General features: G+C 43.2%; 1 protein-coding gene across 3 annotated transcripts in view; it reads right to left on the bottom strand.

The window, feature by feature from the left end:
- Positions 1-9,667: 9,667 nt before the first annotated feature.
- Positions 9,668-17,540, bottom strand: part of CCNYL1 (cyclin Y like 1) — a 34,345-nt gene continuing 26,472 nt past the window's right edge. For all 3 annotated transcript variants that reach the window (XM_077771183.1, XM_077771184.1, XM_077771175.1), the window contains 3 exons: positions 14,528-14,694; positions 11,157-11,319; positions 9,668-9,954 (listed from right to left, as the gene is read on the bottom strand). In XM_077771183.1, the coding sequence (XP_077627309.1) occupies positions 9,838-9,954; positions 11,157-11,319; positions 14,528-14,694 (447 nt within the window). In that variant the 3' untranslated portion in view covers positions 9,668-9,837. The remainder of the gene's footprint in view (positions 9,955-11,156; positions 11,320-14,527; positions 14,695-17,540) is intronic.

A 17,540-nucleotide genomic window follows, 5' to 3' on the forward strand; every position in this document is an offset into this window, starting at 1 on the left:
GCTGAAGCACACGCTTGCATGCGCCCACATGCACATGCGCCTGCACTTTGCTATTAGAGAATTCTGTTTGCTTTCGGAAATGCTTAACCATTCATTAATATATGAAAGCCTATATGTGAACACACACACACAGGTTTCTCTACTATTTAAGAATTCTGTTTGCCTTTCTAATCTGTTTAGGGGTTCCTTCATGAAGAGTGTGAGGCCATGACTTGGAGACGGAGGTGATAGTGCATTGGCCAGCAAAATACCAATGACCAGGGTTGAGTGGGGACTGAATTTAGGAGGCTAAAGTATCAAAAACAATTAAAAATTTAGACTGACTCCCTAGGAAAATGACGAGTCGAGGCATTGGTGCTTTCTTTATGCCCAAGTTGGGAATGTAAGATCTAAGCTAGGCCAGGTTTCACTTCATGGATATTAAGGAAACAAATGCATAGTTCCCATAGTGAATTTAAACACTTTGCTTCAGGGAGAAGCCTGGGATTGTCGTTTTGGGGACTCTCCAAAGCTGTTTGCTTTTATAAAAATGCACTGCTCTTACATACTCACACTCTGAATCAAAGTTAAAATTTGAGCGGATTCAACAAAACCTAGCACACTGAGCTACCAAACTTTTTGCACATCTTCTTGCCCTTATTCAGAAACTGCTTCTTAGGACCTTCAAATAGATCCCCTGTCTGAGGGCCAATTCTTGTGTTTTTTTTAAATGAGGACCTTTCCTGATCACCTTGACCTCTTCCCTCCTTCAGTATGTCTTCCCAGAAAGTACGCAGATTGTCACGCTGCCTCCAGTCATTGTGCTTACCTTGGGTTGTCCCCCTTAACTTCCTTTTTCTTTGTGGAGGAATCTAGAAAATGATGCACACACAGTGCATCTAAAAGTTGTGGGATGAAACGGATCAAGGTGGATTCATTCTTCATTTAAAAAAAACCTAATGTTTCATTTTGACAACATGCCAAGGCAAAAAAAAAAAAAATTTTTGAAGAAGAAAAAAAAGGCGGTTGACAAAGGATAGTGAGCCAAGAAGAGGCAATATAGGTGATGCCCTCTGGGGTCTAGTTGCAGACCACGTTTCAGAGATGCCCCTTTGTTTTCAGTCTGTGTTCTTACCCCAGCTCTTCCTCTTCATCCCTCAAATAAAGCCTACCTGCTTCCCTAAAGTCTTACTAATGTCAACTACCCCATCCCCCACTCAGGGTGGAGAAGCCAGATGTATTTATGGTCGCCCTGTTCCACATACTCCTTCCCCCTGATTTGCAATTTTTATTATGCAGACAGTCCATACTCACGAAAACAATTATAAAATGAAAGGTTGTGGGGGGTGGTGTCTAGCAACTTCTCCACAGATCGCTTTGTGACCTTGGAGAGGATTTATGGCTCAGTCTGATGTCACACGTACAGCCTCCAGGCTGTCCCTTTCACAGTTAAGTTTTAAGCATTGTCTCACTTCATGAATTGGGGGTGAAGATTTAGAAAGTTGTCTAAAGGAACTAATGTGACTTGCCAGTGAATCTGTTGGCCAGACTTTAGGAAGTCTCTTTAATTTAGATGATTTCCCTCCTTATATTTTGATGTTGTCTAAATTGGCTGAACATAATTTTTCTTGGTGCCTTATTGGTTTATCTTTGCAAATCTTTGTCATCTTTTCTCATGCCCGTTTCCAATGGCGGGCCTGTGTGTGTGTGTGTGTGTGTGGTGTGTAATTGTGTGCATGTACAAGCTTAAATAATGTGCCGACAGCACTGTTTCCAAGTTGGTATTCATTAGGCTGTTTCCTCCCAGGCCAGGGCTGCACTAATCCTGACACTGGCTGCCAGGAGAAAACCTGGATCCCCCACCAGACCTTAATAACAGCATCCGTGACCTGCACTCTCAAGTACAGAATGGAAACCCCAGAGCTAGGAAATGTAGTTGTATATTTTAATGAACTGCCACCCCTGCTTAAGGGGCTTCTTTTACTTTTGTGCTCTACAGAAAGACCAAGGTGGGTAGGAGGGACAAAGCTTTGAATAACTGCTTTCTAACACCAAGTGAGGCACACAGGACAGAGAACACATCACACATCCAGGCAGGTGTGAGGTGCAGTGGCTGAGAATGGCCTCCTCCCTCCACATGCCCTTCCCTTGCCTCCGAAGTCCAATCAAGTGATCCTGGGGGGGAAAATTATGCCTGGAGTGGGGGAGGGTGCTTCTGAGGGAAAGAAAGAAAAAGCAACTCTACCAAGACATTAAAGCAGGGCAAAGGATGGGCAGGACGGAAGTAACTAAGTAACCTGACTCAACTCTCAAAAGCTTCTAGCAGCTCACTGACCATTACAGGATTCATTTCAGCCAGGATAACGTCTGGTACATCATTGTGAGACAATATTCATGTTGTTACAAACTGTGTGTATAGTATGTATGTGTTGTGGGTGTGTATATACATATAATATATATTATATATATGAGAGATTTAGTGACTTTGATACGGGTTTGGTGCAGGTGAATTTATTACTGAGCCAAATGAGGCACATACCGAGTCAGTAGTTGGAGTCCAGGGCATTCAGTACTTTTTTGGTTTTCACACGTGTATAGTGCCTGTCACTGCAGCATCCTCACCGTCATGTCCAATCCAGAACTCACAGATCAGAGCCAGCGATGTTTTATTTGTAGACAATCAACTTGAATCTATAAATTATTATTGGCAGAGGATAATAATTTTGACAACATAACATTAACAAAAGGAAACCCAGAGCATCTTGATAAGTCCTTTTTGGTTTGTTTTTGTTCCTGGAAGTCCCTAGAACAGCGGTTGTATGTGGTTATGTTAGTCTGAAGATACCTAATTTGCTGCCCTTATTATTTCCGAAAAGATTTTGTATGTATTATATTTGTGGGAAGGTAAAATAATGGTTTGAAATTTTTATCAAAAATGGAGAGTAGTTATTTATGAAAAACAAAGAAATGTCTATTTTTGTTTCTTTGTTCCCAATTAATGTAGATAAATTTGAAAGTGCATTAAAGCAATGGTAAAGAAAATAAAAAAAGATGCTGTACAAGTCTTTTTCTCCTCATGCTTTTATGGAGACACACATTGCTAAGACTGCCTGAGGAGCTATGTGGATTCTAACTTCAAAATCAGATTTCTCAGATGTACTTCAAGAGGCAATGCCTTTATTAATATGAAAAATCAAGCCAATTCCCAATTCTAGTCACGAGCAGCAAAACTAATGAAAACGTTTTACTTGAATATACTTCATAGGTTTCTCCTGCCGATCTGTGATTGTGTCATGAATCACTTGAAGAAATGAAGGCAAATGCACATAAGACCAGCGACATTGCTTGAGATCATTTTCTATTTTATCAACCCTCCATCTGTACTCGGTACTGAACCTCCTCGAATAGAGGTGATCCTGTTGTGTGTCTGGTTGGGGGTGGGCTGGGGTAGGGACTCTCAAAACCATTTATCATTCAGCAGTTAGATCCACAACTTGGTATCAAGCCCTAAATACAAGTCAGGGAACCCAGAGAAGAGGCTAGAAATTGATTTAGAGTTGGCACCTCCCTGATAATCCGGACGGATGCTTAGTAAACCTGAGACACTATTGTCAGAGTACCTGCTCCAGGCTGCCCACTTTGCCAACATGCACAGTAGCCACCAGGCTACAAACCACCATCTCCCGCTAATGCCTGGTATGTCCGTGTTCTCCAGCAACGCTCTGAGGTGCAAGTATGTAGGAGAAGATGGGTAATTAGGATCTTAAAATTTTGTTTGAGGAAGGTAAGACAAATCCAATAAGGGGTGATTAGCAGTATGAGAGTATGTAATTTAATGCCAGAGCGAGTGCTGTGAACATTTATCACATTCGTATAGAAGTAGGACATTTGGGAGAAGCAGAATGGAAAACCCAGTTGCTGAGCTGAATCCTGATGGAAGGACAACTGTACCGACCGCGTACAGGACCCTGNGGAAAAGGGGATAAGGGATGGAACAAAGGGACTGTAGGGACTTAGCAGGTTGGAGAAATAGGTGGGTCCAGAGTATTATTGGTAATCTTAAAAAAAATTTTAATGCTTATTTTTGAGAAAGAGAGCGAGGGAGCACGCGCGTGTGCGCAAGAGTGGGGGAGGGGCAGAGAGGGAGGGAGACACAGAATCTGAAGCAGGCTCCAGGCTCCGAACTGTCAGCACAGAGTCTGATGTGGGGCTCAAACTTGCAGACCACGAGATAACCTGAGCTGAAGTCTGGCACTTAACTGACTGAGCCACCCAGGCGCCCCGATAATAATTCTTTTAGTGATTTAGAGCTTTTTAGTTTGTCACCAATGGAAATGGGAGTGAGAGGCAGTAGAATGGAGACGCTTAAAGACTTGGCAGCTAGGCAGTGAGGGATTCAAGCTCCAGCTCCTCCATTTATGGGTTGTGTGACCCTGGACATATTCATCCCTGAGTATTTCACCCTTCTCCTCTATGAAAGGGAGAATAGAACTGACCTTAGGGCTGAAAGGATCTAAAGGATTAGATCAGGTCAAGGTAAGGCAAGGAAGAAGCAACTGTTGAGGGATGAAATGGAAAAGGAATGGATAGAATCTTTCGGGGTTCCTACTAAAAATATAGATTCCCAGGCTTACGCTCAAGGAATTGAGATTCAGTAGGTCTGGGGATCAGAATGCTGCTTTTCTTTTTTTTAAAGTAAACTTTATTTTGGACTTATTTTAGGTATACAGAAAATTTGCAAAGATAATCCAGTTCCTGTATACTCCTTACCCATTTTGCCCTTATGGTAACATATCATCGTAGGTCACTGTCAGAACGAAGAAGTCAACACTGGCACGTTACTATTAACTCCAGACTTCATTTGGATCTCACCGGGTTTTCCACTAATGTTCTTTATCTATTCCAGGATCCAGTACAGGATTCCACACCGCATTTAGAGAAGCTTCGTTTTTCATAGGCACTCTCAGCTGATGAGAGAGGTAGGTGGTCTGGGCACGTGTCTTGAGAAATAATAGGACAAGTAAAGGGCCGAGCAGCTGCCGCCTCCTCACACTGGGAAGATGAAGCAGTTCTGACAAACAAGGGCATAAGCTGGTGAAGGGGTGGATGTAGAAGGCTGGTGTTTAAAAAGTTGGAATGGAATCCTCTCCATGAGATGAGAGCGGTCTGTTGCTCACGCCAGTTGGAATGAGTTTTGGAGCCGTAAGGTGAGGATGCTGCCTGGAGTGAGGAGATCCATCTTGGGTTGTCTGCAGGTCAGGAGTCAAGAGAGGCAGTGTGTGGGAGTGGCTTTGGGGAACCCAGGGAGGGCTCAAGTAGGTGGCTATAGGGAATTACAAGGGGCCGGTTTGCCTGGGAGCCCCATTGCCCTGTATTTTCTGGAACCTGACGGAAATGCTTTGGAAGTAGGTCACAGTAGTAACCAACATCACGCACTGCCACCCTGGACGCTGGCAGAGGTTGAAGGGGGAGATGATCTTGTTGAGGGAGGACCCCAACCAGCATGGGAGGTGGACACGTGGCAACTCTGCCTTGGAAGACTCTCCTCTCCCAGAGGAGATGAGGGCCCCCCATCTGAGTGCTAGAAGAGAAGGTTAGTAGAATTGAGAAGGGTAAGATGACGAAGGAACAGCTGTTTTAAGAAAAACCTAGCAGAATAACTTAAGGTCTTGAAGTAGACGCTGTAGTTACCTTCCTGAGGACTTTGAGTTCTGAGGCAATCACTGAATTTGTCCAGCCCTCTCAGATGGCTTCATCCCCTCCCCAGCAGTTCCCATCACCACCACCTACCTGTTCCTTCTTAAAAGAACGTTAACCTTTTTTTTTTTCCATTTGATTTGAGAGTCCTCTTCATTTCTGTACTATTTCACTTAGTTCTTTGTGCATCCTAGAAATGCTAAACCACAAACAGGTCTTAAAATTTGTTATCACGTTAAGTACATGTTCTCTCGTTTGCCAAAGCCATTAAAAATAGGATAGTGGAAATTGCCTCAGAAACCAAACCTATTGCACCTGTGTATTTCAGGAACAGGCTTTGCCGAAGGGCTCCCAGGTCTGCTCTCTTGCCGGCACGGTGTCTGGCCAACCGGGTCAGTACGTGGCTAAGACTTTAGGCAATTTAATCCTTAAGCTGATAGATGCTATGTGTAATCTAGATTCTGCATAGAGCCAGTGCTTGCCTGGGAGAGGCTGCGGGCTGCCAAGTGCTTTTCCACGTAGCTCTGCACTCCGGGATGCAGGTTCTGGGTGAGGAACAGTCGTCGTCCTTTTACATGGGAACAGAGAGAAGTCTCATGATGAAAGGCCAACTTCTATGCTCTAGCTAAACTTCTCCACAAGACAGTGTATAACCTGAATACAGGGGGAATTATTTTCCCGTAAATACTGGCTTCAGCATTTTTTTCCTTGAAATCAAGTAGTAGTGTATTTATACATATAGGAAAACTAAACCAAGAAATGAAACTCAAAGTTATAAAACCAAGATTAAGTGGTGTTAGATTTCAGTAACGTGTATGAGCATACGGGGTACATTCAGAGTAAATGTCAAAGAAAAGGTCGTGATGGAATCTGATACAGCAGGGAGAAAGTTTCTCTTTAACCAGAAGCACTGGGCGCTAAGAATCGTAGAATGAACCATTTGAAACTGCTGATAGGCAACCATTTTTTACCTCCAGGGATGGCAATCTCATTTGGTTCAAACAGATTTCAGACCTCTGTCTTTTCCTGGTAAAGGAAAGAATACCTAAAAGCTCAGTTCACAATATATCAGAGTTAAAATTTCACTGAGGTCACTATTCCAGTAGGAAAAAAACCAAAACTGAAGATAATGGGTTGAGGGAGTTCAACATAACCCTTGCTAGGTATGAAACGCTGAGAAAACTGCCATAGTTACTACCCCATTAGCAACTAGTTTCCATACCCTAGTTTCCATTTGTCAGAGAACCTACTAGCTTCAGTGATATTTAAGTTGACTTGAATGCTCCTTCATCACAATGGCTGTACTGCCATCTAGAAATAAAGCCAAAGGGGAAAGAGCGATGATTCTACTTCTACCAGCTTGCTCTTGAGGCTGCAGTCTTGTACAGTGTTCCTCTCCCCAGACTTTAACATTTGACCCGCGTCAGCAGCTCTGCTTAGTAGCCGGCATAGTAAAGGGAACAGTCTTCCAGTGTTTTGTGATAGATTTCCCTTCTGAATGAAATCCGCTCATTTATCCTCACCAGCAGTTTCTCAGGAACAAAGTGGTTACCTGAAGATGTGACCTTAGGTAATGAATGAAGGTGGAGGAGAATGTGGCTGGACTCTCAGTTTACTGAGCATCGCTCCAGTGGTCAGGGTCTTAGTTTTAAAGACGCCTTATGGAGATTTGGCATATTTCTCAGAGATGTTAAGTTTGAAAACAGCATATTAAAGTCAAAATACGTGGGTTGATTCTCTTTACAGCAACGTTCCTGTGCTTCCATTTTCTTTCCTGTTTTAGGTTTTTATTAATTTTGAGAGAAAGAGCACATGAGCGGAGGAGGGGCAGAGAGGGGGGGAGAGGGAATCCCAAGATTCTGCTGATAGTACAGAGCCTGCCATGGGGCTCAATCTCATGAACCGTGAGATCGTGACCTGAGCTGAAACCAAGAGTAGGACACTTACCCAATTGAGCCACGAAACGGCTCCCCTTTCCTAGGTTTTAAAAACTGCTTAAAATCCTCATATAACTCACATTCTGATTCTACAGTATTCCTGTAATTCCTTTCTCTCTGCTATGTTTTACCTAATCTCCCAGTGTGCTTTTTCCCCTCCTGGCACAATAATGACGCCATCTAATGCACTGTGCCCGAGTACACTGGCCAGTGATTTTAAGTGACCCAAATTATCTTCAGGTCCCAAAGAACAGAAGCCAAAGAACTCCACGACTACACTGTAACTAGAAGCGTCACGAAGTGGTCAGTCTGAAAATGCTTTAAGTCCCCACTATTATAGCTGACTGAAAGCATTTCAATCAGAATGCTATGTGAACTGAGAGAAATGTTACAAACACACTAGCCATATTTTAATTAAAATAGAGTTTATTAGCTTTTCTTTTAATATAAACATGAGGAAGAAAAACCACATAAGTTGTAGCATTCAAAATAAGACTGCGATCAATACTTGAATTTCCAAGCTCCGAACTCCATAAAACGACGTTTTCTGAGGTGGTAGATTGTAGTATTTTATATACTGTTATTTATCATTTATGTCTCTGTCCTTTAAAAATGATGGAGCCTGCAGCACTCCATAGAGCATGAAGCTTTGCTGTACTTAGAGAAAGTATTCCTGGCCCAGAAATGCTGGGTTTACAGGCAACATTCCTAGGATTGCATTTGAGAAGGTAGGAGAAAGATTTCACGTGGTTAAGAACACAAATCTTTTTTTTTTTTTTTTTAAACGTTTCAAGTTTAGGTGACATCATTACCAATGTCCTAGAAGACTGATTTCTTAACTCCCTGCCCTTTAAAGCCTGAGGTGAGGGTTAACATAGCAGGACTTGAAACGAGACCTCTCCAGCCAGGTTAACATGTAGGGTAGAAAAGCGGTTTCCTCTCCCTACTTTCGTATCACTACTATTAGAGTCCAGTTCCTTTGAGTTTATTACACGTGAATTACCACTGCTCTTCATAATCTTTACCAAATCGAGAAAAAAGAAACTCAGGTGATCAAAGCAGGTAAACAGCACAGCCCTGCAAAGGACTGCTTTCAAAGGGGAGGGCATGTCTGTGAGGATACAAGGTAGCCCTAAAGTCTTAGGGCACTTTAAGGGTTGATATTTGTGAAGTATAAACGCTACAGGCTTAACAAAACATTTCAGCCAATGTTCGCCATCTTCAAGAGGAGACTAAACAAAAAATTAAAAGCTTAATATTTAAAATTTACAAAACTAGGTAAGTTTACAAGAAATGCAATTAAACTTTCAATTGGTACTTTCTAACTGTGTGGCATTTATACTTCGGCGGGGCCCCAAGCACACCATACTGAAGCTTAAAGTTGCACCAAGACCTTCAGGACACCTTCTATTTCATTACCTGCTTGTTACCCCTGGACCACCATGTTGGTTGGAATTACGAAAATATCTTTTAATACATGTAGTTAACAAAGAGGAAAATCATCAGAAAATGAGAAGCACCATTACAGTTCACAAGAAATGCAGCGTGGACCCAACAGAAGCAGACAATCGATAGCATACTTTCTCTTGTTTATGATCCCAAACATACTAATATGCTAGTAAGTAGTGCTTGCAAAAAATTTGAATGAGAAGTGTTACTCAGCAGCTTTTTGGTTTAAACTGATTGCCAATAATGACTAGCAGCTTCAATGGTAAAGTAGGGGAGGAAGAACCCTGCGATACCTCACAATGCTACAGTCTGTTCCTAAGTGGCTTTAGGAGTTGTTAGGAGTCCCATGTTTTAATGGTAATACTGCACTGATTCTAAAGAAATATGCAGCAATATGGGGGAGGGGCAAGAAAAATAAAAAAACATTAAGAGTTATATAGTTAGTGTCTTTAAAGTCTAAAAATTTAAACTATTAATTTAAAACCCCTCACTTCGCTCACAGCTATAAGCCTACATAGTACGCAAATATCTGTGTATGGGTTGGAGCTTTTGCTCTGGAGTGGTTTTTGTAACTCTGTTTACATTAAAAAGGACAAAAGAGCGTGTTGCATTGACAAGTCCCATTCTTTCCTAGGAGCATGATCCTTGCGGTCCACGAGTCTCTTGACTTTTAGATGAAAATACTAACTTTGCTGGTTTTTGAGACAGGAGAGGTGGTATCTCTCTGGTCCTTGTAGATGAGGGGTTCGTGATGTTACAACCCCTCCCTTCTCCCTTAAGAGAGGATGGCATTAGAGCGCCGAACAGCAATGAAGTTATCAGCGCTGAAGGACCTTCTCATAGCAACTTTGCACAAGTCTTTGTATTTGTCTTCACACAATCTGGAAATGGCCTGGAAAGTCAAAGAGAACACAAGAACAATTTTTTAAAAAGAGGCAGGGGGTTCCAACCAAAAAAAAGGAAAAAAAAGCATCACTGATAAGCCACACAGTCACACTCCTTCAGATTCTCTCCTTCATAGTTATTGCTACTTTGGACAGCTGGGGTTTGTGCTCCAAAATTCCGGGGACACTCCTTCCTGCCAGTTCACTAAGGTAACATCCTTAAGAGACTATGATTAGATCACCAGGGCAAAGAAGAGTCTGTTTAAAAAGTGGGTTCCAAAGGTGACAGGCTCCTAACCGCACCACCACCTGGGACCTGTACACTTGCTCCTTCAACATAATGAACGTGTATCTGAGTAAAAATGAGCGTTCACTCAGCTATTCAACGTCTTTCTAGTCTGCGGTGATTATTACACGCTCTCAGCAAATTTCCCAGGGCAGGCATGTGCTGGACTGTACTGGAAGGTAGGAAGTCTAATGACTGGAGTGCCAAAAAGGGCTGTCGCACTCGCACGTCAACCACGGTAGGAAATACCCAATTCTAACACACCCCCCACCAAGGTACCACAAAGTGTCCATTGTAAATGTGTTTGAAATTTCAGTTGTGAATACTTCTGCTATACACTCACCAAAAGTCATAAACCATAAATATTACTTTGTCTCATGTATATTACAATTTCCATTAAAAGCCCGTGTACTCTCTACACCAGTATTTGAAACATACATTATAGAGTCTAAGTACAGGTCTCTCGGGTGTTTTGTTTAATAAACTCATGGGATTGAACAGTGCTATCTATGGCACAGTTTATATCTATTAAACACCAGCATGAATTTGCAAACTGAGTAAAAGTTAAGAGCCGTGAGTTGATTATGTATGTAGATATGACTAGGGATACAGTCACAAATTATTCACAAATGGTTATATGGAAGGGTAGAGGTTCAAATGGAAATTCATTAAGAACAGGTTAAATTTGATTTAAAATATTCTGAATTATGGTCACAGAAGAGGCACCTATATACTTAAAAAAAAAAACCATGAGATCCTTACATAAATCAGAAAAGACAGGAAATATGCTGCCAAAGGGTTAATAAGTTCTTCGATGCCTTAATTTAAAAGCCTTCCATTTTGCTAATCACTGCCAAATGAGATTTAGCCACAGATGCCGGTTTCGGTGGCTGGCAGAAAACCCTCATGATTTCACAGCCTTACCTCTAGGTTCTGTGCTCTTTCTTTGCTAAGAGGAGCAAATAGAAAATTCAAGTTGTTGTCATCTGCTAAGGAGCGAAGGTCAAAGTAGTATTTGGCATAAACACTGGCGGGGACATTAATATTAAACTGAAGTAGCTCCAAAAAATGCCTTTCCATCTCATTCCTGGGGGAGGAGACAAAACCAACACAGGACAATTTTAGTCAACTGGGCTATCTTCAAAAGTATCATTCTGAGCTACTAGGAGAGCTCTAAATTCTGTTTTGAAACAAATAAAGGCTACCCAGCTGGATTAACACACTAATGTTCAAACAAGGTACAGCTATTTGTGGCCCTTTCTGCATCCCAGCACTCTGAGTTTGGGACAAGGGGAAGAGGTTACGGCCCTCTTCTGCACTCCTGCTGCTGATTCAGGCGCTCATTCTTCAGAGTTCCATTAGTGCAGCTGTACGATTCATGCTCCACGCTCACTCCCAAGGCCCCGCTATAGTGATCAGATGAAAGGAGTGATGTGTGCTGTTTATTAGCTCTGAAGAACTTGCAGACATTTTCACCGGGCCGATAACAGGAAGGGGCTTATTGAAGTAGAGGCGCGCCAACAAAAGGAGTGGGCACATCACCACGGCAACAAATGGATCCATCGAGAGCCACTGCTATTATCTCTGAGGGGGAAAAACTCTTGAAGCAACAAGGATTCATCTCAAATAAATAAATAAATAAATAAGCTACGTTCGATGGGAAAGGGAATTCCCCTCCCCCTGTGCACGGGGCTATGTCAAAGGGCATTCATAAATGCAAGTTTCTGTTCACCTTCATCTTACTAGGGCAAGGGACTGTCACTGTGACAGGACAGGATGCACTTTTTAAACTTTGGAAGGCAGAACGATCAAAGAGGTGTCATGACTAGACAATCACTGTATGACAGGACCTCTGACAGAGCACTGGGTTCCAAGAGCAACTCCCGTGTTGGGAATGCAACCCCAAGACGCGTCACCACCCCTGTCAGAACAGAACGTGGACACAGCCGCAGAGGGCGAGTTCAATAAAACAGGAAAGGAAAGTACTGGCAGCATCCTTTGCTACACGCGACCTTTCAGGTCCCTTGCCAAATATTTAATAAAAATACCACATTCACAGAAATCCTTTTAGAGAAATAGGTAGAAGTGATAAATACCTGAATGAACGCAAGAGGCTTATTTTATAACCTATTTGGTTTCTCAGTTTTAATATTTTATCCATTGGACAGTTCAACAAATGCCTGATGATCTCCTGTATGGAGAACATTAGGAATATGAGCAGAGATGAGGTTCTCATTTGTTGAATTTTAAACCCAATTGAACCTACTTCCAAATTTAATTTCCTGTTCATATGGCTGCAAGTCTATAGAAATGTAAATCAGATGATGTTTTGATAATGAGCTAATCAGGACTTAATTTACTACAGGAATAAATGCACTTCACTATCCCTTTTATATTTTCTCCAATAATACATTTTAATTGTGTAGAAATACAGTACTTCATAGGATTAACATGTCTATTAATAAAGGTTTAATCACTGAAGAAAAGCATTATGCCTATAGAATATGCATCTTCTGGGTTTTTGTTTTTTAAATAGCTAGCTGGCTGAATAGCACACCATTTACAGGCACAGCAAATTTCTGAAGAGCAGCTGCTCAGTTTAACTTACTCTTTTGAAGGGGAATATATTCTGGAGCACAGACATTAGAAAGTTGGAAGAAAAAGTAGATAGACACCGATTTTTCAATTTAGACTCAAAATGAGACCATTACACATTGAAGTCAACAGCAGGGGACAAAACAAATGCATATGAACCACTTTGTTGTAATACTTTCCAATTTCCAAAGATTGTAAACAAAACAGCCTATTGTAAACACAGCTCCTGGTGCTTCTCTGATCATATAAGAAAAACTTGCTGTTTACAACCAGTCTTCCTGTAGCTGGACACTGCCGCCACTGCTCCTGGAACTCGCTCTTTCGAGCTCCCACACACTTCCCAGCAGGTTCTGATGTTTTCACTAGACTCTGAGGCCCGGCCAGCTTCAACGCAGTCTCTCGGGTGCCACCAGGGCAGGGCTAGTGCTCAGGATTCCACGTTTTTCTTCCTTTAAGGGACCAGAGCTTGAGGACAGTGACACTTTAGCTTCTACAACTTCCAAAATTACTTTTATCCATTTCGAATTCATGACACCATTGGCTACCAGGGCCGAGAGCAGTACCTCCACGCCCACTCGGTTCACACTGTTCTCGCGGCCATTCTGACTGCTACGGACGACTGGTCCCTTCTAGTCAGAAGTATCCTCACTTCAGTTGTAAATATGCACTTTGGTAATTCTGAATGACCATCTTATCTAGAACAACGGGCAAAGGTAACAAAAACAAACTTGCCACTGCCTGCCGAGATCTTAATCTTCCTATGCTGCTCCGTATAATCAAGGTATGTTCTTCCACATTTTCCCCAGTGCCACCCACAGACACATTTTCACTCTCAGGCGGGCACTCTGAGAGTCTACTGAAAATGCCTCTCTGGCTTGTCCTGCCTACCATCCTCAGGGCCCTTCACAAAAGCCCGGGTGGCCAAATCGAGAGCCCGTGTTAAGTCTGGCATTTCACTCCCATGCCGCCTGCCATCTGTGAGGAGCACCCTTGGGATTAACTGAAGGCTCCACGATGCGCTACTGTGGTTGCTGAGCACCCGGGAGACTCCTGACTGGGATGGGCAGTGGGTGACGGCCCAGATATGCTTTTGGGGACTGCCAGAGAAGCAGGAGCTCCCTGACTCCTCAGACCTATTTTTAAACAGGAGCAAGACACCTAGGAGGGGAGGAGGCAGAAGCAGGGGATCTGAAACCTCCACGCATGTGGCTACTTTTGCACCGTGGCTTCTGCAGATAAAAAGGAAAGACCAGCAAAAGCTGACTCAGGTTGAGGTATAACCTCTCTATCGTCTAGAGGCCCCAAGACCTTAACAGTGGCCAAACATTTATCTCAAAGGCCAGACAGATACCTCTTAAAAATGGACTGGAACTGGCAGGCAGCTTTAAGAGAGCCATTAAGATATGTACAGTACTGTGTCGATAGGAAGCCTGTAAAATGTATGCCAAAAACCACCAGAAAAATACACTTCAATTTACCAAGCAGATTATTACAAGAGTAACACATCAAGACCTACCAATTACTGATGAGGAAATAGGAATTGTTATACCATAGCCACATAGTAAGTATGGAATTTTAATGCCTATTTCAGTTCTCTGCACAATGTAACCTTTGAAAGTATTCTTAAAATGTAAACGTTACCAGAGCAAAGGAGGCACTGAAAAATGGTTAGAAAGTTCACCAAAACCTTACAAACTCACATGTCCTCAACTGTAATGTCCTTGAGGATCTGGCAGTAGTCCACATTCCATACAGCCTGATCGTCCCAAACCTTGGAGGCAAGAAGAATGGCTCCCAAAACAATTCTTTTCCAGTTAGTGGGACAAATGTCGATCTCAGCATAAGTTAAAAGCCTTTCTAAGTAAACCTGCAAAAGTAGAGCACTGGTCTTTCATTTTAGTTCAGTTTAAGTGCTGTGATAAGAACTGTTAGGAATGACAGATTTCATCTGTTTTTGACATGCCTTTTATTCTTAGGTTCTACAAAGACTTGGCTCCGCCAGCCAAAGCCAGAGGCCAGGTCACAGCTGTAGGTCGGATACATGTTGCCTACTCTGCCCATGCAAATTTCCAGCCCAATTTTGGTCACGGGAACAGCTGGATGTCTCAGTAAAGGGCATCCTGAAGACAGCCATTGAGAAAGATTCGGTACAACTGATTATAGATTCAAGTTGTTCGATAAACTTGATGGCCTACCATGTGCGATGTACCGTAGCTGGCTGGTGGTTACACGGTGATTCTACAAATACTTGAACAGGTCAAACCCTGGTAATCCTGAGCACATTTTTGCCTTCCCCTTTTCACAAGTAATAGTCTTTTTGTGGCACAAGCCTGAGGATAAAAACTGGTGGTCAAGAGAGCCTCCCAGTGGCTGCTGAGTGGCGCAGCAGGACAGGAAGTACAGACAGGTGCGCCTGGGCCGGTCTTTGTAACTGTCAAGTAATCCCATTTAGTGTCTTTTACAGGAACATATGCGCATACAAAGGACAGTCCTCCTAGCCCCTCGTGTTCCCATCTCCATCATCCCCTCACGATAATTCATTCTGTCTTCCACAACCTACTGCCGTACTCAATTCTATTGGTTTTAAAGGGCTCACAACTGCCAGGTCCTAGGTCCCTGGGACTCCTCTAAACCCGCCTGTGAGATGAGTTCATGATTTCTTTTACTGTGTGTCAAATGCCCAGTCCATGCAATGATCTGGGCGGAGTTAGCAGCAGAGCTAAGCTAGGATTCCTTACTTCAAAGGGTGCTCTGCAGAAGAAGGGTTCCATCTGACAAGAAAAGTCCAATTTTAGAGTTACGTTTACTGTCTGAAGGTTGTCAGATTGCCAGCTCAGATTTGCAATATCGTCCAAACTCAACTGTGTTTTTGAAAACAAATGTTTCTCAAACATTACATTCTGAGTGAAATTCTGCTCCCGGCCCCCAAACTCGGCACTTGCAGGTGTCCAAAGAACGAACCTCACTTACAAGGTTCAACTCTCTATGGGAATAATTCGAGGCGTGTCTAAGACACTAGCAATCTTTTGACTTCTGATCGCCTTTCCCGGCAAACTTGGAACCTGCCCAACCTCATGCACGCCCCCGACTCTCCAGTGTCAGTGGAAGGGGAGTTTCTTCTCACTGACGTGAACTCTTCTTTCCGTGATCCCATCCCACAATTTCCTCGTTTTGAAGAATTTTTCCCTCTCTGCCAGAGATTTCCCCCAATGTGAATGTATTTACACTGCCCTCATCCTCACCCCCTTCCCCCCNACAAAGCTTCCTCTCGTTTTGCTCACGGGGAAACGCCCCATGCTGGCTTCTCATCTCCCATGGTCTTCTTAACCCCGGGCGGTCTGCCTCCCTGCCCCTATACCCTTGGGAGGCCACTGGTGCTTTCACACATACAAAGCAGAGCTCTGCACCCCAACTCTCTGGTCCCTGAGCCTTGCCCAGTAACCTCAAGGGTACTACCACTCACATACTTGTTGGGCCCAAAACCTCCATTAAGTTAATCCTGCTCCAATCCACTGGCAATTTTTGTTATCTCTACCTTCACTGGTAATTTGACTCATTTCTATTCTATTTGTCACTCCTCGGCTGTATCACTGTCACGGCCTCCTGACCTCTCTGCCTGCACGCTGACTCCCACTATAGTCTATTCTCCCCAGAGCAGCCAGGACAGCCTCTTAAATTAAGAGCACTTCATACCCCTGGGTCAACATCTGCCAGAGGCTTCCCACCAAATAGCAATTTACCTTCTTCCCACGCCTGCAAACCATCAGGCCCAACAGGGTGCAGCACTGCCCTTCTGTGACTTCATCTTGCGTGCTCTGCCCGTCACTCCTCACTCTGACCAGTGGCCACTTGTTCCTCGAACACACAAAATGTGTTCCCATCTCAGAGGCTTGCTCATCATCTTCCTCAGGTTAGTTACGTCATGGTTCAAGTGCTACCTCTTTAAAGAGGCTGTTCCTGATCATTCTGTCTATAGTAAGCCCCTCCAATCACTGTACCTTGCTTTCTCTTGGTATTTACCACCGCTGGAAATATTTAGGTTAACACTGATTTGAAAAATCAAACAACTTCTCTCTTCCTCACTAGAATATAGGCTATATAAAAGGCAAGAACTTTATTCAACCTGTTTTCCCCTCTACAGATCAGGTGTGCAGTGGGTAGGTGATGAGCAACTGCTTGGCCATGGTTGGCATTTGCATCACGCTCTCCTTGAACTGAACCTCTCATTTTGGCATCTCTTTTATTATTCTCTGCTGGTCTTCCTAGCACACTGGCCTCTCCTCTGAGGACCTGTCCCTCATATGCTGTTAGTCCTTCCAGATCTAGCTTCTATCCACTTTTTAATCTATACTTTTCTCTACTACTCTTAATTCCCTATCTCTACAGGTCAGATTTATGCTCAATTCCATCTATGCACATGATGACTAGACGAGGTCACGCTGCTGTCTCCCAGGAATGTCACACTTAAACTACCTACACATAGGGTCCCTCTTCCAATCCAGATGTTCTCCCGGCATCGCCTGGCTCTTCACATGCAAGTGCCACTCCTGAGCCTCTCCGGCATGGGCTAAGCACTCCGAATGGTTTGTAGTTCAATGAAAAGGCCTATCTGACTGAGTGCCCACTGAGGGGTCTCTAATCAAAAGCACAAGCCTCCTCTCCTAAATTCTAACCGGACACTCAAAGAATACAGGTACTGACCTAAGTACTTTC

The sequence above is a fragment of the Crocuta crocuta genome, unplaced genomic scaffold (genome assembly GCF_008692635.1).
Source record: "Crocuta crocuta isolate KB4526 unplaced genomic scaffold, BGI_CrCroc_1.0 scaffold160, whole genome shotgun sequence".
Taxonomy (NCBI): domain Eukaryota; kingdom Metazoa; phylum Chordata; class Mammalia; order Carnivora; family Hyaenidae; genus Crocuta; species Crocuta crocuta.